General features: G+C 37.7%; 1 protein-coding gene across 3 annotated transcripts in view; it reads right to left on the reverse strand.

Moving 5' to 3' along the window:
- LOC108737260 (inactive rhomboid protein 2) overlaps nt 1-24286 on the reverse strand; it is a 246484-nt gene that overhangs the window by 19400 nt on the left and 202798 nt on the right. For all 3 annotated transcript variants that reach the window (XM_025980126.1, XM_025980123.1, XM_025980124.1), the window contains one exon: nt 1065-1489. In XM_025980126.1, the coding sequence (XP_025835911.1) occupies nt 1065-1489 (425 nt within the window). The remainder of the gene's footprint in view (nt 1-1064; nt 1490-24286) is intronic.

Consider the following 24286-nt stretch of genomic DNA (forward strand, 5'->3'; position numbering starts at 1 on the left):
CTGCGTAGAATTAATTGGAATTTTTCACACACAAGCCTTGCTATATGAGCTCTCAAAGCATATAAAAATTATACGGCTTAAATGTGAAGTTGGGTGCAAAAGAATACAATTAAATCCTCTGTCGGGAAAAAACGAAACGACTTTTCGAACAACCCTATATTTGACTTCCTAGATACCGAAAACCAGCCACTTCTTCTAATTTTTCGTCTTCTATCTTTATAATCGCTCTTAACCGATGCGAGTATTTTTTATCGATACCTGCTCATTATCATAGGCATAAATGAGAATAGACTGAAGTACATATTGATTTAAAAATGAGAGAAAAATAAAGCGAATGTGCAGATAGTAGTTGTCCCTTTCTACAGATTTTACAGAAAAGAAAAATGTATTGATCACGTTGTCGCTATATATCTTTTTGGAGAGTGGTCACTTTTGTGATACGAATGTTTAGTCCATTCTGCAAAGTACATACTCTACATCGAAAAGAAGCGTGAAGCATAAAGCATGCAATGTTAATTTAATTCATAATTAATGCATGTTTTAGACTTTTGGACAGAATTTCTTACCGTAAATGGAAAATCCTACGCGTTAAGCGTCTTACGGTTCCAGTTTTAGATACTTTAAAGTATCAAACTTTCCCATGTTTTTTTTATAAAGTCTGAGCCAGCACATCGTATTATTATAATCAACTTTTTATGATCAAGATTAAAATTAAGTTTCTTCAATTTGTAATGACTTTGCAAAAAAGCTTTTTCCACAATTGTAGATGCTATTTAAAGATGAATTTTATTTAAAGAAAGTGAAGTAAAAATATACAGATCACTTTGTAAACTGTCTATGTTTTATCTTCAGCACAAAAAATGACATTGGAACTATAACTCAATTCTATTTTTGTCAATTTAAAATTAGATCGAAGAAAACGAATATTATTTATCATTAGATAAAAGTAAATTACGCCTACTGTGAATCTTTAAAAAGTGTATAAGTACTGTGTTACAGGGTGCCCTTTTGATTCTTCTTTATCTCTAGTTATTTAAATATGTTCTTAAAAAAACAAAACTTACCCAAATATTCTTCCGATCAAACCCATCCCATACTGTCGCCTGTCCGAATTATCCAACATATTGTCCAGTAAAGATGAAAATATTCGAGACTTGCCGACCTCCCTTCTTTGTTCCGACCTTTCTCTGGGAGCTTTGTAGTGTGACCTTCGCCAGCCGGGTGCTGCCGAATACCTGAGGGGAGCTTCCAACGCTTCCAACGTGGCACCCTCGCCATCCGTATGGATCACCCGTTCCGGATGTGCACGACCAGAGTCTTCAACGTCAACGCCGCCTTCCGGAATCGGAAGTGGTGCAACGGATGAGACGGGCTGTTCGAAGAAGACTTCGTCTTCTGCAGATACTGGTTCTTTAGCAACGCTGGGCTCGTAACTTCGCGACCATTGGGTCTGCTGGGAGCGAGGTCTAGGGCGATGTCGAGCTAGAGTCTGTAATAATTAGAGAAAATATTGAATACAAATTTATGATAGTTGTGCAATGATATACTAGGGTCAATTGAAAAGTCCCCGGCCTGACACATAGATGGCGGCACCCGAACTAAATCCATATGATTTTCAGTTAGTCCTAACCTTCAAAAGACGCGTCTATAAATTTGACGGCTGTCGGATCATTAGTTTGTGAATTATAGCATTTTTAGTGAAGCAACTTTTGTTATTGTGAAAAAAATGGATAAAAAGGAATTTCGCGTGTTGATAAAATATTGCTTTTTGAAGGGAAAAAATACAGTTGAAGCAAAAACTTGGCTTGATAACGAATTTCCGGACACTGCCCCAGGAAAATCAACCATCAAGGATTGGTATGCTAAGTTTAGACGTGGTGAAATGAGCACCGAAGACGGTGAACGCAGTGGACGCCCAAAAGAGGCTGTTACGGACGAAAACATTAAAAAAATCCACAAAATGATTTTGAATGACCGTAAATTGAAATTGAATGAAATAGCAGACACTCTACAGATATCAACGGAACGTATACATCACATCATTCACGAATATTTGGGTATGAGAAAGCTCTGTGCAAAGTGGGTGCCGCGCGAGCTCACTTTTGACCAAAAACAACGACGAGTTGATGATTCAGAGCAGTGTTTGAAGATGATCACGCGTAATAAACCCGAGTTTTTGCGTCGATATGTGACAATGGATGAAACATGGCTCCATCATTTCACTCCGAAGTCCAATCGACAGTCATCGGAGTGGACTGCACACGATGAACCCGCTCCAAAGCGTGCAAAAACGCAACAGTCGGCTGGCAAGGTTATGGCGTCTGTATTTTGGGATGCGCGTGGAATAATTTTCATTGACTACCTTGAAAAAGGAAGGACCATCAACAGCGACTATTACATAGCGTTATTGGACCGTTTGAAGGACGAAATCGCCGAGAAACGACCGCATTTGCAGAAAAAGAAAGTCCTGCTTCACCAAGACAATGCACCGTCTCACAAGTCAGTGAAAACGATGGCAAAAATTCATGAATTGGGCTTCGAATTGCTTCCGCATCCACCGTATTCTCCAGATCTGGCCCCCAGCGACTACTTCCTGTTCTCAGATCTCAAAAGAATGCTCGTTGGGAAAAAATTTTCGTCGAATGAAGAGGTGATCGCCGAAACTGAGGCCTATTTTGAAGCAAAGGACAAATCGTACTACAAAAATGGTATCGAAAAGTTGGAGGATCGCTATAATCAGTGTATCACCCTTGAAGGGAATTATGTTGAATAAAAAAAACGAATTTTGCAAAAAAAATGTGTTTTACTATTTTAGGCCGGGGACTTTTCAATTGACCTGTTACAGGGCGCCTTATTAGATGAAATCAGACAGAGTTATCACAAAAACAAAACCACGTGCATTTTTGGTGGTTTTAGAGTCAAAGTTCTGGTACAAACTGGTACAAAGTAGAGTGGGTGGATCGGTTTGCGAGTTTCTATGATTTAGGGAGCCGGACCATAGGTTCAACCATAATGGGGGGTGTGGTCCTAAAGAGAAACCGAAGTAAGACAAGTCCCTGAAGGAGCGTAGCAGATCTTTCAGTACTCGGGGTGGTAGAGTTCACGAGGATCGGTATGGCACCCTGATGCACAATACTGCGATGTAGAAAGCACTACATTATTATTAGTAAAGCATTCCGGACGTAAACTAGTCCTTCATTCGGATGTTCTAGCGGTGACTACCTCGGGGGATGTCATAAAAAAGGGCAAGAGGGGAAGGTGTAATATTTCACGAGTCGGAGCGTGGAATATTAGAAGCATGAGGCAAGTAGGGAAATTAGAGAATTTGAAAGTTGAAATGAATGGGCTAGAATTAGATATAGTAGGCATTAGTGAAGTCCATTTACCAGAAGCTGGAGACTTCTGGAGTGGAAAGTTTTGAATAATACATACAGGGCTGGTGGAAGGTAATTCGAGGGTAGGAATTGTAAAGCGGCTATCGGATATCGTGGATAGAGAAGGTTAGGAATGAATGGATATTAGAAAGAAATAAGAAATAGGCGAAATAGGTTGATATGACACCTTCTCAGGCATGAAGGTCTAGTCAGAGACATATTATACAGACAGAAACAAATTAGGGAAAGGCGAAAATTAGCTCAGGATAGGAAGGAGTGAAGGTGCGTGTCCAAGACTGACGACCTTATGACGATGATCTGTATAAAATCGACGACGTTGTATATCATTTTAAGGGGAAGATTTCGTATTATATTTTGATTGTGAGTATTCAGTTTCCTTTGTCAATGTTAGTTTTCATACAAGCATCAGAAACAAGGAAGTTTGGACAACTGATGTTTTGTTCTAGTTGCAAGCAAGTTAAAAGGTAACATTTCGCAAGCAATATCAATGAAACACTTGGTGCGGAAACTGTTAGCGAATGTTGTAAGGTATTGAAGATAAGGAACACGACAGTCGATCATCAGAAAGGACAACAATAAGTTAAAGGCATTAATCGAAATTGACCCGCTCAAAGTTCAATATCTCATGTTCGACCACTCAAACTTTGTCTACCATTTAAAACTAAAATTGGAACATCGAAACAAGTTTAAGACAAATTGATTGGATATACTTTTAGTTACGTATCGTCGGTGTTGATGCTGTCACCTCCTTGCAGCTCAGTGGTAGAGTACCGGTGCGAAAACCAGGAGCCCGGGTTCGATTCCCGGCAAGGGAGTGACAGAAGCAACAATTTTTCCTCATCAATTTGAAGCTATCTGTAGTGGGTAGAATTAATTCATTAATACATTGAATTAACGCTACAAAAATGCAAAGTACCTCTATGTAGTAAACCGAAACTTTTTATTACAATTCGCTAAATGAGATTTATTGTGACGTTGGTAATTGACGCCAGCAGGTGGCAGCATAAGTAATGGTTGTTACTAAATACTTCGGAACAAGACCGAAAAGGGAATTATGGCCGGCCCAGTTCGTCGGGCGAGAGATGATGACACTGAAAAATGTACGCGCGCCCCGGCCCCGAATCAGGGCAAAAAAGTTGTCAGTTTAACGGAATGCGTTGTTTGCGCTCTCTCGCGCGCTAATGCCATTAGCCGTGAAGATTTTCTCCGAATGTTAGCAGCCAGTTTGCAGGATCAAATTATTTTTGCCATTAGCAGTCCATTGAAAACTTTCGCTATAAAACTGCTTTTTACTGAGAAACACTTACAATTCTCTCTCTCTCTCTTTTATACCACCGGAATTAGGGGAAGTGATTTAAATACCCACGGGTTGCATGCTTACGTTATTTCGCATTATCGTATTTTAACGAGGGCTAAAAATACGATCTTTTAGAAATGAAATTTGTAAAATAGAAGCCAAAAATACAGGTTTTTATTATGATAAAAAAATGTGTAGGCAGGGAGAATAATACATATCTTAGGATTGCAGAAATTTGTGAAAGTAAAAGAAAGAAAAAAAAAAATCGGTTGTCTGTAAAGTCGGTTTACTGACGATAGTTGAACGTGACAACGTCATAAGAAAATACTGATGGAATGGTTTCATTTTTCAAAAGAAAATTTTAATTTTATTTGTTTGATAGATATTTTGTATGGATATAGAGAAGGAGGTAAATGGAAATGCATTATTGTATAGCAGCTGTCCACGCGGACGCATCGCTCACTCAAGTAGGAGAGAGACAGATGTCGAACGCTGCCGAACGCTGCCGAACGCAGAGGCCGATTGTGCCTCTTTGTCGCTCGTTCCGCGCTCACGCTTGCACTTCAAGCCTTAAATGGAACGCCTCAGAGCGAGGTAACGCCGCATGAGTCATGTTTTTTCGTGCGTGCAGCCGGCTCCATCGAATTATAAGACGTTGTCACGTCAAAAATTGGTTCTCGATGAAAACAATTTTCAGGCAGGCATGAAGCCAAATTTTTTCTTTTTCGGGATCAAAGTGGTTGATGGTGCAGGGTGTGAAACATAATTCATTACGAATTTTTGTAGGGTTTTCAATACATTAAAGAGAATTAATTCCCCAGGGAACTGGGGAGAATGTGAGGTTAAATTAGGCCATGTTTGAGGTTATCTATAGTGGTAAAAATTAATTTAAAAACTAATTCACTTTAATTAATTCACAGAACTTATTTTTCTATTATAATTGCCAATTCGAATCGTAGTGATTTGTACCATGAATTCTTAAAACGAACGTGCTTAGAATGAGACTATAAAAAGAATTGGAGCGTAAATTAAAGGAATGATGATTATGCATCCTATTCTCGAAAAGTTTTATTCTTAGGAGTTACTCAAAAAAGAACTAAAGTTTAATAAACTACAACCTGACTAGAGATGAATAAAATTAACTAAAAAGTACGAAATTCATTAGGTGTTAATCGGCATCATCGTCTTATTGAGTAAGACAAGTCTTTTGACATGCTAGACATTTCTTTTTATTTAGTTCTTTTGAAGTCTCTTGGCAGTTTCACATTAATCATCATCATAAGGTCGTCAGTCTTTAGACTGATTGGACATGCACCTCCACTCTTTCCTATCCTGAGCTCTTGACTTTTCTGACTTCCTAGATACCTAAAATCGGCTACTTGTTCTAATTTTTCGTCTCCTGTCTTTATATTTGAAATTTCAGTTTTGTGGATGCGGACGAGGATGAGGATATGGATGCGGATACGGACATTTCGTTTTTCTCTTAAAATACTTAAGTTCTTAACTTCTTACTTTTGTTTATTCCTATATGAGGCAGACCTAGACCAGATAACTAACTGCTCGCAGATAGCTGCATATTGTATAGAGAAATGCGAAGGTTGACTCAAGATACGAAGAAGAGGTGGTGGGTGTCCAAGCTATGTTTTCGATGAAGATTTTGATGACGAAATTTAATTGAGTCCGAAGCACATCATTGAATAAAATTGAAGTAATTATCTGGATTCATATTGGTTAAGATTGATCTGTAATTTTCTTCTAGTGAGTCGAGTGAGTCGTGCCTTTGGGAAGCTTCAATTTAGTGCAAATTCACTTTGGTGGTGGTCCATAAAATAAATTAGACTGTTGCCCTAGGGGATATTTCACACTGATGCAGATCTCTTTGAACCTCGATTAAAATAACACTCATTTTTTATTCTTCCTATGTAAAAACTATGTCCCACCATAGAATGCAGTATAAATTTAAATCATGTCGTGTAAAAAGCTTTGAAGTTAGATTATTTCGTGTCAGCCGACGTTGATATTAATCGGAAACAGTTGCCAGTTTGGACAAAACGCTCTAATAGATTTATTTACCGTTTTATTTACGGGTCATGTAGTGTAAACGCTTGCCCTCGCATGATTAATTTTGAAACCGCGCTTTTTCGTGTACATTCGCCCAATTGGTCGCGCACATTCGAACACACCCAAATACACAAAACAGGACACGTTACGCTGTCAATTTTTAATCCTATAAATCATTCCGGCGGCTATCATAATAACAACTATCCCCGGATCGTCGTATTTGTTTGACCCTATTCCATCAAAGCGATAGCCGTAAAGTACATCGAAAAATACGGAAATTGATCAGAATCGAACTCATTCCCGTGACAAACACCAAAGTGCAAAGCACAAGAGCGTTTTTTTTTTTGGATTGGGGTTCTGCAGGAATTAAACGGACACAAAAGGAACCTATTGATGAGGCAGGCGTGTTTGCAAGAAGAATATTAGGGATTATAACTCCTCTTCAAGTTTTACAGAGTTGCGTTATATATTATGAGGAAATACGATTTGTTTTCGTTACTCATTTATGATTTGGTAAAAACAAATTAAATTAACTAAGTACTAATGATATTTTCAACTGCAAAAAAATTGCAACGGTCAGAAAGGACTACAGTCTCTTTTATTACATTTTTTGAAGATGACTTCTCGATCAAAGAAATTAAATAAATTTAAAGTTCTTGAGCATTATCGTAAGATAAGATAATTTGGATAATAAGTTTGCGATTTGCATCTGTTATTGATTATTAACAGTAGCAAAATAATGCGTTTTTAAAATAATAATAATTTGAAAGCATGAATCAATTTGGACGTTCAATTTGACAATCTCTTTGTCCTTTTATCCCCGACATATTTACTATTTTTTACTAGGATGCACACTGTCACCATTACATTTTAATCTATATATTAAAGACACGATAAATATGATTAAAGACAGGACAACTAGCAAAGAGGAGTTAGAGACAGCCTTAAATAAAATGGAAGCGGTATTTACAAAACGGTATTGCAAGAAAATAAATACAAGTAGAACAAAAATACTGGTATAAAAGGGAAAAACATATAGGGAAAAAGAGTGAATATGAAGATAGGAGACGAAAAATTAGAAGAAGCAGCTGATTTCCAGTATCTAGGAAGTCAGATAACTCAGGCTGGAAGGTGCAGTAGCGATATAAAGCAGAGGATAGGGTAGAGTCGAGTCGCCTATCCTCAGGAACAGTTAATTTAGAAATTCGAAAAAGATTGCTAATGGTGTATGTCCGAAGCACGCGTTGTACGGGTGCGAAACGTGGACGGTGGACGCAGTGGAAAAGAAAAAGCTAGAAGCGTTACCAATCTGATGTTACAGACGCATGTAGAAGATACTGTGGATAGAAAAGTTTAGAAATGAGAAGGTATTAGAATAAGAGAACAGAGGGTGTTACGGAAGTCAATAAAAAATACGCGCCTTCTCAGGGATGAAGGTAGGTAATAGAAACATGTTAGAAGTAGAAACTGGAGCTAAGAGGAGGAGAGGTAGATCTATATTAGATTACTATTCTCAAATAGAATCTGAATGTTCTAGTTTTAGGGAAATGTGAAGATCAGTTCAGGATAAGAAAGAGTGGAGGTGCGTGTCCAACCAGATCTTTCACTAAAATTATTAGCTTTTGAAAAAAAAACTGGTTTTGCAAGAATTAGTTGTTAATAACAAATTTTCTGTACCTGCATCTTTTGATGAGAAGTTTTTTCTATTGTCTAAATAAACATCTTTAGTACTATTTGTTTGTTTAAAACCTAATTGACCTAGTGTACAGGCCTGACGCTGGAAGCTGGTGGAAATTTTAAAATGGCGTGGATGCGCGGTGGCAAAAGCAGGCAGTTTTAGGTATAAATATTGCAGCCCTCATTATTCGGTATTCCTATCAGATTCGTAGATTAAATATTTAAAACAAGGAGCAAGTAAAAGACAGACAAACAGAAGAACTAATTGTTGATGTTGGTGACAGTGATAGAGATTCCCATGATGAGAGTGAATGTGAAAACTAACAAAACAAAAGCAATAGGTTAATTTTTTCTTTTTAATAAGTCATGTTTCTACATTATTTTCTAGTACGCTACTGTTCCATCTGTATTAATACTATAATTTACGCCTACTGAAAGCTTATTTGTGTATCGGTTCCAAGTGACTTACCCAAATAGGTCATAAATGGGCAAGTACCTGCGCAACCGCTCGCCAGCTTCCTTCGTCAGACCTGTACTATATTTTCCCCAATAAAATTGAACGTCGGTCACCCTAGTGTTAAACTTAGTATGTAACAATCTAGCTAAACGATCACTTAGCCGCTTTTGAGACCAACAGTGCTTTCAAACCCCCCTAGATGGAATTGAATGTAGCGAATTATTCCTAATGGCTACGACATACATATCTATATCAGCGGATAATGATGAAATAAATAAAAATGTTTTCTGGATATGCAGTCTTTCTTTATGAAATATCGCAATAGAGAGTTAAACGGTCGTTTGAATATTGGCGTTACAGCTTATGACCAATTCAATAAATAGCACTGAACGTTAGCCATTTAGCTGCGGGATCGAAGGTCATAAAATCAGTTGGGCACGGATTTTATACGACCTGATTTGCGAAAATTTCATACATTTTTCGATCATCAATCACTAAATGCTTTTGACACTAGAACTACCTATATTACCCAATTCATTAACTGATAAGGTTAGCCATTAGCTTTTGAATAACCACGGTATAGTTGAAAGGAATATTCAAAAGAGAGAGTCCACATGACTCGCTTCCCAGTATAAAGAATAAAAACACCATACGTTCTATTTATCATTATTTTTACTATTGTAATGTTCGTGGGTTTAACAAATTAACTTTTAAGAAGAAAACTATTTATTTACACTAATATTACTATTCACTGTTCTATTTATTTCACTTCTATCACTGTCAATTTATTTCTTGATTCACTTCTGCAACGGTCTATTTATTTCTACTCTACTTCGGCGATCGTCTTTTCTTTTTTATACTCCCTTGCCTCCTTTCGGGAACGTTCTCCAGCCGTCCAGAGAAGTCTCGTTTTCTTTGAACGGTTTAATTGCTTTCCCGGAACGCAGGTACGACACACACGTTTACAGATACGGCGCACATGAAGAAAAGCGCCCGCGGCTAGTCGACGAATCGATAAACCGCTCACACACACGTATGCCCGATCGTACACAATCACGCTCGTGCTCGCTACAATATTTATATTGGTCGATTGATAGAGAAGGTTAGAAATGAAGAGGTATTAGAAAGAATGGGATAACAGAGGACTCTATGGAAGTCAATAAGAAATAGGCGAGATAGGTTTGTAGGACACCTTGTCAGGCATGAAGGTCTAGTCAGAGACATATTAGAGGCTGAAACGGATGTTAGGATGGGTAAAGGTAGACCTAGATCAGATTACTGTTCGCAAATAGTTAAGGATGTGGGATGTTCTAGTTTTAGGGAAATGCGAAGATCAGCTCAAGATAGGAAGGAGTGGAGATGCGTGTCCAACCAGTTTTAGGACTGACGACCTTAATATGATGATGATGATGATGATGATGATGAAAAAAAATACAACTTGTAACTATACAACACGCTACTGAAGTGAAACTTCTTCAAACATACATACGTTATGGTATTATTTGTACACTATGCTTCGCACGGGTGCAATGCTGATAGTGATACACTATAGAATGTCTTTATATACAACAATCACAGTTTTTTCGTCATTAGACGATATACAAACCGGCCGGTACCGCCGCAACCGTTATGTCCCCGCATTTTATGTCTGTAATATCTTCGAAAATATTAATTTAAATTACATGCTGTAAAGGGCCATATTGATCTATATTAAATACACAATGTATTTAAAAGTACTTAATTGGATAAGGATTAATGCTGTATTGCTTAAAATCGCTTCGTAAATAAGCCATTATTTCTCGTAAAAAGTAAAGGATAAAAAATGGTTATTGTGGGTTATCCCTAAGAGATAGACATATACCATCACGGATTTTTTTGTAGACCTTTCTAAGGTGTACAATACTGTAGTACATTATTTTGATCTATCTCGTAGGGTTCAGCCAGCGTTTGCAATGTAAACGCAAAAAAATGTGTTTATTTACGACATCATATTACAAACCTCTAAAATTATCAGTGTTTCTCTACCATATTATGCATGTAATATACATATAAACCTTCCTCTTAAATTACTCTATCTATAAAAAAAAAACGCATTAAAATCCGTTGCGTAGTTTTAAAGATCTAAGCATACATAGTGACAGACAGCGGAGGAAATGCGTTGCACGATTTCATTACCTAGCAACTCGCATGAAACGAACTTACCCTACCGTGCGTAAAGAAGTTTCACTTCAAAACAATAAAAATGAGAAAAAATAAAATTAATCTCAAGATTATGATGATAATCATGTTCATCTTACTCTTTTAGGGTTGTTTCTGGTCACATATCTGCAATTTAATGCAGCCAACGCTTACGGCTTGACCCAAAGGGCATAATCTAGCGGATTGAGATCTGCGCTGCCTCTCGACCACTCATTAACGGAGCTGAACACTGAAACTGTCCTCCAGCCATCGTTAATTGAACTTTGCATTGCAGACAGGCACCGAGTCTTGTTGGAAAATCCGACGCCTACCCTTGAAGTGCAGAAATGCAGACGCATAATAATCACCACTCAATCAGTCGCATTTCAGATACAGGCATTGGATGGATGTTCGAGCAAGACTCGGCGCTACCTCACAAAACAAAGCTCAATCAGTGATATTTGGGAGACAATGTTCCGGAATTCATCCCTGTTAATAAGTATCCGAGCGGTAACTCCGATTCAGTCGATTAGGTTATGCCCTTTGGGTCAAACTGAAGCGTTAGTGTGTAATAAACTGCTTTGAAAAAATCCACCAAGAAAGCTGTCACGGTAACAATTACCGACAGATTCATGAATTAACACTAGATACGTGGTCAAAAGTCAAAGTTCTCACATGGAATAAATTATATGCTTTTATAGCCTTTTACCGTGGATAAAGAAGGTTAGAAATGAAGAGGTATTAGAAAGAGTAAGAGAACAGGGGACTCTATGGAAGTCAATAAGAAATAGGCGAGACAGGTTGGTAGGACACCTTCTTAGGCATGAAGGTCCAGTCAGAGACATATTACAGGCAGAAACAGGAGTTAGGAGGGGTAGAGGTAGGCTTAGGTTAGATTACTGTTCGCAAATAGTTAAGGATGTGGGTTGTTCTAGTTTTGAGGAAATGTGAAAATTCGCCCAGGATAAGAAAGAATGGAGGTGCGTGTCCAGCCAGTCTTAGGACTGACGGCCTTATGATGATGACAGTTTTTTACATCAGAATTATATAATTTTTCTTTTCTGTGAGAGTCTTTTTCATTCCTATTTATCTCCAAAGACTGTCCACCAAAAAATAATTATACTATTGATTTCAATGCACTCCATTAAAGAACTTAGAAATTATAGAAATCGATGTATTCGTTTTTGATAAGGCTGTTATGACTCTTGGTTTTGCTTACGCGTTTTTGACATTGTTTTAATCTTCAAATTGGCTTAACTAACTGTGGCAAGTTCCAACAGTAAAACCGATTTTGATATAAGACTAAGATTATCAATAGAAGTAATATATACGGGTGTGATGATGAATGTTCCATCAAAATTGAGTAGTTTGTTTATACTACTACTAGGAAATAATTAAATAATACAAAATGTTTTTGAGGAATCAGTGTTACAGTTTCTTTCCAACTTCCCAGTGTGGCCCATCTCGCTGGGATCCCTAGAGTTGAATGCTATAGTTTTTAAGTGGAAGTCTGTGTGTGTGTGTATATATGTACGTGTGTGCATATGTACGCTCGAAATTATTTTTCCTCTCGATTATCTCGAGAACGAAAAACGATATCGACATGGAACTAGTTACGTTAGACGCATAATCAAGCATATTAAAAATTATTAGGGTTTTAGCAAAATCGGTTTAGCCATTTTTTGTGGAGAATCAAAAAAAAATTAGAAGAAGAGGCAAATGAACTGAATTTTGGAATTTATAAATTGTAATATTTATGGCGTAGAATCTAAGCACCTCGTGAGTAAGTAATATTACTATTACTACATTTTATGAACATTTGTATAAAAAATATAAGAAGAAAAGTATACGAACACATAGCAATAATATAATAATAGTGTAGCGACCACGAGCGTGATTGTGTGCGATCGGGCATACGTGTGTGTGAACGGCTTATCGATTCGCCGACTAGCCGCGGGCGCTTTTCTTCATGTGCGCCGTATCTGTAAACGTGTGTGTCGTACCTACGTTCCGGGAAAGCAATTAAACCGTTCAAAGAAAACGAGACTTCTCTGGACGGCTGAAGAACGTTACCGAAAGGAGGCAAGGGAGTATAAAAAGGAAGAGACGATCGCCGAAGTAAAGTAGAAATAAATAGACCGTTGCAGAAGTGAATTAAGAAATAAATAGAATAGTAACAGTAGTGTAAATAAATAGAATAATTACCAAAGTTTTAGTAATAATTTAATAGTGTTTTTATGTTTAATAATAATTAGTGTAAATAAATAGTTTTCTTCTTAAAAGTTAATTTGTTAAACCCACGAACATTACAATATAATGAGTACTGATCTCTTTACGAGCTACTTGTGTAATTAATATTGGAGATATGACGAATAAGTACGGAATATCATTATAAAAACTGCCGACTACTGTTAAGTTTGAAAGGCCTGATGTGAAGAAGAGCACATACCTACGGTCGTCGGCGAATGGCTTCGAAAGAAACTGTTATCAGATATGACATAAACGGACGACTCGACCGGAATAATTTCCACCGAATTTCACCGAACAATAACGCCACTGACGTCCGTATAACGTTTATATTAGTTGGGAATCTGGTGGTTGACATATAAATTGGCAAAATTCCAGCGCCCCGAATAACTATCGTTCTCACCAGAAGCAGCAGCTTTTCTTCAACGGTAATGATGACGTCGCACTGCCAGCGAAAGCACTCGAATCGAAAGAGGAATTAAAATACGTTTCCGGGTATTCGCAATAAATCAGGTCGCCTTGGATAAATCCAACCAACTTATACACGGAATTTATGGGACGATCTAACCGATGCTGAAAGTTGTTTTACCTGCAGTAATACGGGATCTTAAGGAGATCGTGTGCCAAGTAATAAAGTGAATGAACTTGGATTATGCAAATTAGGTTTAGAGTTTGGTAAGGTTGAGTGAGTGAAGACACAAGAACTGAAATAAAGAATGTCGTGTTTGGTCATAGCTCACGTCAATTTCCATTGCTTCACCTATAGATATTATTTTAATAACAAAGTCAATTCAAAGATAAAAAAATGCATTATAGTAAACCATAACCACGTTCACTTTTGATATATGGCTTCTTCAAGGTAGATAGAATCATTAATTTCCAAATCTAGCTTGAAGGATATGAAGGAGTAGATGTGTGTGTTCAACCAGTCTTACTACTGACAAACCTTAGATGATGACCGTAGAATGTAGAGATGCACCGGATAGTGACCTTGTCGGATATCAGATAATCGGGTACCCTGCATTAGCTGTGGAGGTGCGTGTCCAACCAGTCTTTGGACTGACGAACCTACAAGGTGTCCAGAAAGAGTAGAGGGTACTTGTATCTGCGCTGTCCATGTAATGGCGTGGTGTGGTATTGATAGGTTGTTTCACTACTTTTTGGAAATTTAATGACCATGGAAGTGTACCCGGTGATCCGATGATCATAGCTCAACGACTATATCGGGCAAAATTCAATGTACCGAATTCATCGAAGGACGAAATCATCAGAAAATGGATTCGAAAGTTCGAGAATACACCAGTTCGCAAACGCAGTCAAGAACTTGACATTAAAAAATCGTCGTTATAGAAGATTCTGAAGCAACATTTTAGATTTTACAGCCTACAAAATTCAGTTAGTTTAAAAACTGAACGTTATCGATTATCCTCTCCGACTTAATTTTACAAATGAAATGCTTCAACACTTCAAAAAAAATCCAAGACATAAACATGAACAATTACTACATAGTCCAAAAGTCATTGCGTGGGCTGCCATGTCTGGTGAAGGCACCATTGAGACTTCTTTTTTTGAAGACCGGCGAGGGCAAACACTTACGGTAAACAGTGACCGGTATTGTGACATGTTAAGAAACTTGGTTCCATAATTGCAAGAGTTTGGTGGTTTTAATGTATGTGGAAAGATGATTTCAACAAGATGGGGCCACTTGCCACACTTCAAACCAATCGCTTACGGTTGTCAATCAACTTTTTCCGGAAGAAGTGACCTCTTGTTGAGGCACCATCAACTGGCCTACGAGAAGCCCGGATTTTACACTTCCTGATTATTTTTCATGGAGATACTTCAAAGGGAAGGTGTATGCAAACAAATCACGATCTCTACTGCAATTGAAGCACAATATCCACACCGAAATGGCCGCCGTTTCCAGTGAGATGTGTAGACGCGTGGCGGCTAATTTTCGTTCTCGGTTGGAGGAGTGCGCAGCGAGAGGGTCAACGTTTGGACAACATCATCTTTGGCACTTAATTTTCCAAAAATTTTGTCGAAAAATTAACAGAAAAGATTTTTTTTCTGACTTGTGGTATTTGTTTTTTATTGAATTTACAAACACTACCTACTCTAATTAAATAATTTGAAGTGGTCTGTATTCTGTCGAAACTGCCAGACGCGGATCGCGATTTCGATTTTCTTGGATCTCATCAGTGCGTAGCAGACAGCTCCGACAGAACACAGACCAACTTATGCCTGCTGACTTAAGAGTGCGTTTTAGAAAATACCACAAATGGCGCGGTAAACGCCATCTGTAGTACGATGCTACATTTTAGGATTACGTATGCTCCAACAAGGTCCANTCCAAAAAGATCGAAATCGCGCTCCGCTTCTGGCAGTTGTGGCAGAATACAGACCATTTCGAATAATTTTATTCGATTTTGATAGCGTGCCTAACTCGTTGAGGTTAGCTACGCCGGGATTCGTTTCAGCAAGTAGATATCCACACAAGTGGACTTTGTTGGAGCATTCGTAATCCTAAAATGTAGCATCGTGCTACAGATGGCGTTTACCGCGCCTTTTGCGGTATTTACCACCTGCTCTTTCTGGACACCTTGTATTATACGATATGCTGATGGTACCGGATAACCATTACGATTAATGGTTCGTGTCTTCTTTTCTGAAGGGTTTTCCATTAAATACCACCCTCTCATTAATCCGCCGGTTACCGGATGCAAGTCGGATACCAGGCCCACGGAATCTATCTATTGTTTTACAATATTACTAGTTGGAGACCGTTATTTCTGGTGCACAGTACCAGTACTTGTACCAGTAAAGTGGGAGAAAGATTCAAGATACGGAATTCAATTTTATGTTTCATTTTATTTCAATTTCGTTTCGTTGAACAAATATTTGTAGTTTTACCTAGCGGAAAATCGTAATGGTTCAGAAATATTTTTGTAAAAGAAATGCAATTTTCCGGAACGCCTAGTTTACAAATAGAGATAGAGACGGACGTGTTTTTAACATGTTGACCAGTTCAAGAGCGCATTGCATCCGTCCCGTACCCCGCGCAATCTTTTAAAATTACTCTGACGGCAAATACCTCCAGTCATATCCGTTTCCTCTGTCGTTTTTGAAACGAACAGTGCCAGTGTTGTAAAGCGTATCCTTGGAGAAGACTTGTTTACATTGGCATGCCTGTGCCGTTGTCGTCCGTTGCCGTGGTTCTAAAGAAAAGAAAGCTCTTCTTGTTTCTTTGAATGCTTGCGGTGAATTTTCCGAGTTTTCGCAAAGAATGGAGCGAGCGAGTAAGCAAGCAAGAATGTAAGCAAGAGGCCGGTTTTGTGGTTTTGTGATGTTATTTTGACCGATATTATTTTATGGCCTTAGGTTGTTCGTTCCAAGCTTTGACGAAAGGAACATTTGTTTATGCTTGTGTTTATCTATTTTCTTTTCCAGTTTAGTTGCCTGGACGTGATATGAATAAACGAAATAAATATACTGGTACCTACTTATGTATGGCTTCTGTATGTGATGAAATTTTTTTATTTTTGTGTATGAAGGGGTTAGACAGGGGTGCACACTGTCATCGTTATTATTTAATCTATACATCGAAGACACGATCAACACCATTAAAGACGGTACAACTGTAGGGATAGATATACGTGAGTGAATGTGAAGATAGGAGATGAAAGATTAGAAGAAGCGACTGATTTTGGATATTTAGGAAGTCAGATAAGTCAGAACGGAAGGAATAGTAAGGATATAAAACAGAAGATAGATTAGGGCGGAGTCCCCTTCAATAAAAAGAAGTTATGTCTATGCTCGCGAACGATTAATTTAGAAATTCTAAAAGTATTGTTAAAGGCATATGTTTGAAGCTTTAAATAAAATGGAAGCGGTACTGACAGATCAGTACTGTATGAAAATAAATAAAATTAAAACTAAAATACTGGTATGCAAGGGAAGAAAAAGTAGGGAAAGAGCGAATATAAAGATAGGAGACGAAAAATTAGAAGAAGTGGCTGATTTTAGACATCTAGGAAGTCAGATAAGTCAAGACGGAAAGAGCAGTAGGGATATAAAGCAGAGGATAGCGCAGGGTCGTGTCGCCTTTAATAAACAGAAGTCACTTCCATGCTTGCAAACGGTTTATTTAGAACTTCGAAAAAGGTTTTTAAAGGTGTATGTTTGGAGCACGGCGTTGTACGGGTGCGAAACATGGACGGTAGGCGAGGCGGAAAAGAAAGGGTTAGAATAGTTGGAAATGTGGCGTTACCAGCGAATGATGAGGATACCGTGGATAGAGCAGGTTAGAAATAAAGAGGTATTAAAAAGAATAGGAGAATTGAGGACTCTATGGAAGTCGATAAAAAATGGGCAAGATAGGTTGGTAAGACACCTTCTCAGCCATGAATTTTTAGTCAGAGATATATTAGAGGCAGAAACAGGAGTTAAGAGGAGTCAAGGTAGACTAGACTAGATAGATTAGATTACTGTTCGCAAATAGTTAAGGATGTGGGATGTTCCAGTGTTAGGGAAATGCGAAGATTAGCTAAGGATAGGAAGGAGTGGAGGTGTGTGTCTAACCAGTTTTAGGACTGACAACCTTATAATGATAATGATGGGCCTTATTGGGTTTTTGTTCAAATTTTAGAGAATTCCAGTGTCGGTATAATGGGAAAGTAACAAATGCTGAAGTTCGAACCCTAAGAAAGGACCTTCGCTCTAATTGCCCTGATCTTTACGTGATCGAATCATATAAAAAGATAGAAGGGGTTACTAACGTTTTAAATGTTTCTCGTAATGATAAATTTTAGGAATTATGGAAGAAAAAGCGTTCACGAACCCCAAATTCCGCATCAATGAAAAGTCCAGAAAAGTTTCTGAAAAGAATCCGAAGGGCGAGGGCACCTGATACATATAAATTCACGGCCCCAAAAGATTTTTTAGATATATTTGACTAACTTATTTGTCACNTAATGATATACGCATAGGAGCCAGGAACGACGATGGGATGGTAGTGCTTTTATGTTCAATTGGACGTTGGCGCTGCGGCACGGCGCGGCGTGCCAGATTATTATTCATGAATAATGTCGAAGAACAGCATTCGCAATTTCGCATAGGAATGAAGAATTACATTTGCATCATGGATTTTGGCAACGATAAAAGAAGCCACTTGAAAAATTTTAGTGGCTCTACTGAAAAGAATAAATAAGAAATAATCTACGTATGTTTCTCAATGTTACACCATATTTACAACTTCCTTAATAAAATCGCAGAATGAGTTTTCAAAAAATACTTTTCTCTAAGCTATAAACTGCAAAACTATTTTGATTTCGCTGATTTTTACTATCTCATCGTTTATGCTTTGGCAATTAAAAAAGAAAACTTACTAAAAATGAACAGCTTGTTGTAAATAAATCAAAAACATCTTAAGGTCATCAGTCTTAAATCTAGTTGACACGCACTACCACTTTTTCCTATCTAGAGCGAATCTTCAGATTTCCCTGAAACTAGAACATCCCATATCTTGAACTAATTGTGAATGGTAATATCACCTAGGTCTACCTCATGATACATTAAGCTATTCTATATATGTATTCATAGTACCATGGGTCTACCTCTCATCCTCTTAGATCCTGTTATGTTGTTTCTTCTAATATGTCTGTGATTTACCCTTCATGCTTCAGAAGGTGTCCTAGTTTTAACAGTTAATATATAAGTAGTAGCAAAAAAAAAGTTTTTTTTATATATTGGTTTTCACTATTTTAGCTATTATAATCATCTCATCACGAACATAGTGTAGTTATAAACATTCACTCTTTCTTATCCTCAGCGAATCTTCACATTTCCCTAAAACTAGAACATCCCGCATCCTTAATTATTTGTGAACGGTAATCTAATCTGCTTCTAATATGTCTACAACTAACCTTTCATATCTGAGAAGGGGTCGTACCAACCTGTTCTCCTACTCATTCTAATGCCTCTTCCAACCTTCTCTAGATATCAAAAATCAGCCACTCCTACTGCCAATTGTGGTATTTCATAGCGTTTGAGAAGGACTTGGGTACAAAAGCATTTTCTTCCAACGTGAATGATTTACGATGCAACTTTATGTATGTGACAGGCACGCAAATCAATTAAATAGCTATAAACATTAATAACCTATATAGTGTAGGGAAGGAGGGTGCTCCCAGGATCTCACAACTACAGGAAGGAGTAACATTGAACAAAAAGGCCGAAAATGAACCTTTATAAAAGTTTCGATTAAAGAAAAGCCCCGTTCCACAGAAGCGTTACCGATCGAGTTTAAAATAAATTTTCAACTGAAGACCGGGACTATCATCATCAGAAGGTCGTCAGTCCTAAGATTGGTTCGACATGCATCTCCACTCTTTCCTATCTGGAGCTAATCTTCCCATTTTCCTAAAACTAGAATAACTCATATTCTTAACTATTTGCGAACAGTAATCTAATCTAGGTCTACCTCTACCCCTCCTAACTCCTGTTTCTGTCTCTAATATGTCTCTGACTAGACCTTCATGCCTGAGAAGATGTCCTACTAACCTATGTCGCCTATTTCTTATTGATTTCCATAGAGTGCACTGTTTTCCTATTCGTTCTAATACCTATATTAAATAATTAATTGAACGTGACGGCGACGAGTGGTTGATATAAGCCATGGACGTTTCTGGTGCTGACCACAAGTAGCCGAGTTTTCTAACGGTCTCAAAGGGAGCCTCTCTTTAAATTTTATAATTGGGCTTCACTTGACTTGAAGCTATTTCAGAAGAATTGTCAAACACTAGACAACTCTACAGTAGTAAATATCCACACGTAATAGTTGCTTGCATGGAGAACTTTTTTCCTCGGCTATTTATTGAAACGACGTTTGGCGTGCTAATGTGAACTAATAAACTCGAAATCGCGTGTCATACCTCGTGGTTTCAATAAATTTCTAACCAAAAAAATGTATTCTCACATTCATTATTTTATAACTAGTTAAAAAGCGTCTACTTCTCTATATATAGGGTAAAAGAAATCTGTTTTATTTTTCCAAATAGAGAATTTCTCACAGCGGAGCCGTTATTCTGCCTCTTATCGTTTTATTCAGTCTAATTCAATTATAAAGAAAATTGGTAGCTTAAAATAATAGACACGACGTCGCCGTAATGTAATTTTTATTCTTTATATTAACGAGAAAAGACGCAATGTTTTGCGGGGAACGGTATTATCATTATGCAGTTGGAAAAGTCCTAAGTGCACACAAGCATGCATATAACGAATACTTTATGTATACCTACGGTATGTATTATGTATGTAAGTGGGTGTTTGTATGTGTGTATTCGTTATACATACAGACAAGTGTGCTATGCAAGGTAAAAATGTTCCTGCTTTTCTAGTTTTGCATAACAATGTTGGCATTTGTTCAGCGCTGTGTCGCGTCTCGTACTCTGTGGAAAACTGACTTGTTCCAAAACAAAATGCAAACGCGCAAAGTTATCTGGATTTCGATGGACGACGTACCGTGAAAAACGGATAGAGCATTTCGTGTTTAGACGTTTGACATTGCTCAAAACGTATCTTTTGGAATTTACCCTTTGAATTATGAAATTTACAATGCTTAGGTATTACGGTTGATACATGATTATAAAACGTAAAGGTGATATGCACATCGGTATATTTGAGGTACAATTTTTGTGAAGGAGTCGTGTTCCATTTGAAAAGTAAACGAAAGAGGACAGCAATAGATTTAAATCGAAGACCTCGACTGTTTTAGCAGTTAACGTGGTTTAGATCAACATTTTTTACATTTTTAGATAGGAAGTACACTTTTTGACGTCAACTTTTCTTTCTTTCTTTCTTTCTAAAGAAATAAATAAATAAATTATATTTAATGTCGANTATTATATTATTATATTATTTTATTCGATTATGGTAACGTGCCTAACACATTGAGGTTAGCTGAGGTTGTTTGTTGGAGCATTCGTAATCCTAAAATGTAGCATCGTACTACAGATGGCGTTTACCGCGCCATTTGCGGTATTTACCACCTGCTCTTTCTGGACACCTTGCATTATAGGATATGCTGATGGTACCGGATAACTATTACGATTTATGGTTCGTGTCTTCTTTTCTAGCGGGTTTTGTAGTAAATAACACCCTCTCATTAATCCGCCGGGTACCGCGGTCCACTTCTGGTAGAACGTTCGTGCGGCGGACTATTGTTAAGTACACGGAATCTATCAATTGTTTTACAGTATCACTAGTTCAAGACCGTTATTTCTGGTGCACAGTACCAATACTTATACCAGTAAAGTGAGAGAAAGATTCAAGAAACGGAATTCAATTTTATGTTTCATTTTATTTCAATTTCGTTTCGTTGAACAAATATTTGTAGTTTTACCCAGCGGAAAATCGTAATGGCTCAGAAATATTTTTGTAAAAGAAATGCAATTTTCCGGAACGCCTCGTTTACAAATAGAGATAGAGACGGACGTGTTTTTAACATGTTGACCAGTTCAAGAGCGCATTGCATCCGTCCCGAAAGGCCTGATGTGAAGAAGAGCACATACCTACGGTCGTCGGCGAATGGCTTCGAAAGAAACTGTTATCAGATATGACATAAACGGACGACTCGACCGGAATAATTTCCATCGAATTTCACCGAACAATAACGCCACTGACGTCCGTATAACGTTTATATTAGTTGGGAATTTGGTGGTTGACATATAAATTGGCAAAATTCCAGCGCCCCGAATAACTATCGTTCTCACCAGAAGCAGCAGCTTTTCTTCAACGGTAATGATGACGTCGCACTGCCAGCGAAAGCACTCGAATCGAAAGAGGAATTAAAATACGTTTCCGGGTATTCGCAATAAATCAGGTCGCCTTGGATAAATCCAACCAACTTATACACGGAATTTATGGGACGATCTAACCGATGCTGAAAGTTGTTTTACCTGCAGTAATACGGGATCTTAAGGAGATCGTCTGCCAAGTAATAAAGTGAATGAACTTGGATTATGCAAATTAGGTTTAGAGTTTGGTAAGGTTGAGTGAGTGAAGACACAAGAACTGAAATAAAGAATGTCGTGTTTGGTCATAGCTCACGTCAATTTCCATTTCTTCACTTATAGATATTATTTTAATAACAAAGTCAATTCAAAGATAAAAAAATGCATTATAGTAAACCATAACCACGTTCACTTTTGATATATGGCTTCTTCAAGGTAGATAGAATCATTAATTTCCAAATCTAGCTTGAAGGATATGAAGGAGTAGATGTGTGTGTTCAACCAGTCTTACTACTGACAAACCTTAGATGATGACCGTACAATGTAGAGATGCACNATTAGCATCTAGCAAGGAGGACCTAGAGATAGCTTTAAATAAAATGGAAGCGGTACTGACAGATCAGTACTGTATGAAAATAAATAAAAGTAAAACTAAAATACTGGTATGCAAGGGAAGAAAAAGTAGGGAAAGAGCGAATATAAAGATAGGAGACGAAAAATTAGAAGAAGTGGCTGATTTTAGACATCTAGGAAGTCAGATAAGTCAAGACGGAAAGAGCAGTAGGGATATAAAGCAGAGGATAGCGCAGGGTCGTGTCGCCTTTAATAAACAGAAGTCACTTCCATGCTTGCAAACGGTTTATTTAGAACTTCGAAAAAGGTTTTCAAAGGTGTATGTTTGGAGCACGGCGTTGTACGGGTGCGAAACATGGACGGTAGGCGAGGCGGAAAAGAAAGGGTTAGAATAGTTGGAAATGTGGCGTTACCAGCGAATGATGAGGATACCGTGGATAGAGCAGGTTAGAAATAAAGAGGTATTAAAAAGAATAGGAGAATTGAGGACTATGGAAGTTGATAAAAAATAGGCAAGATAGGTTGGTAAGACACCTTCTCAGCCATGAATTTCTAGTCAGAGATATATTAGAGGCAGAAACAGGAGTTAAGAGGAGTCAAGGTAGACTAGACTAGCTAGATTAGATTACTATTCGCAAATAGTTAAGGATGTGGGATGTTCTAGTTTTAGGGAAATGCAAAGATTAGCTAAGGATAGGAAGGAGTGGAGGTGTGTGTCTAACCAGTTTTAGGACTGACAACCTTATAATGATGATAATATTTTTATTATTTATATGAGAAGGCTACTGAAGGTATTTGTACGAATTTCCCATATACTACTGCGTATTTTTGAAAATTCGATGCCGCTTTTTACTGATTGCGTCTAGGAGAATATTTGAAATAGAAAATTTAGATCCTTTAACGGAATTCTTATTCTTATTAGCATCTACATATCTACCAGAGGCAGATTAAATGTCGAGAGCGCTCTAGACTAGCACCTCATAGGCGCTCCTCTGGCGGTCATATGCGCGCGCCCCTTTTTAACCTTGCGCCCCTAGGCATATGTCTACTTTGCCTTATGGATAATCCGCCACTGATATCTACATATCTTCTTAATTAGTTATTGTATCTATTACGTATGTATATAGCTAGCGTAGTAGTTACAACATGGTTACAAATACTGTAGCTAACAGTAAATTGTACCTAAGATATACTTTCAGTTGCTAAATATTGATCAACTTGTTTTGAATAACATGAATTTATTTTATAAATAGATGATTCATTTTATTTCCAAAAAAGTGCATTTTGGGTCCAACCCGTTTAGGTCAATTCAAAGAAGCTATTATGAAAACTTTTTTTGATGTGATAATTTTTTTTTTTAATTTTAGACGGTAGGGTTAGGCATTTCATTTTTGCATCTCTAACTTTGCATTAGAGTGATTTTCTTGTTTTTTGTCTTTTTGCTGACATCATCATAAGGTCATCAGTCCTAAGACTGGTTGGACACGTACCTCCACTCTTTCCTATCCTGAGCTAAACTTCGCATTTCCCTAAAACTAGAACAACCCACATCCTTAACTATTTGCGAAGAGTAATCTAATCTAGGTCTACCTCTACCCCTCCTAACTCC

The sequence above is a fragment of the Agrilus planipennis genome, unplaced genomic scaffold (assembly GCF_000699045.2).
Source record: "Agrilus planipennis isolate EAB-ADULT unplaced genomic scaffold, Apla_2.0 scaffold176, whole genome shotgun sequence".
In the NCBI taxonomy this organism is placed as follows: Eukaryota; Metazoa; Arthropoda; class Insecta; order Coleoptera; family Buprestidae; genus Agrilus; species Agrilus planipennis.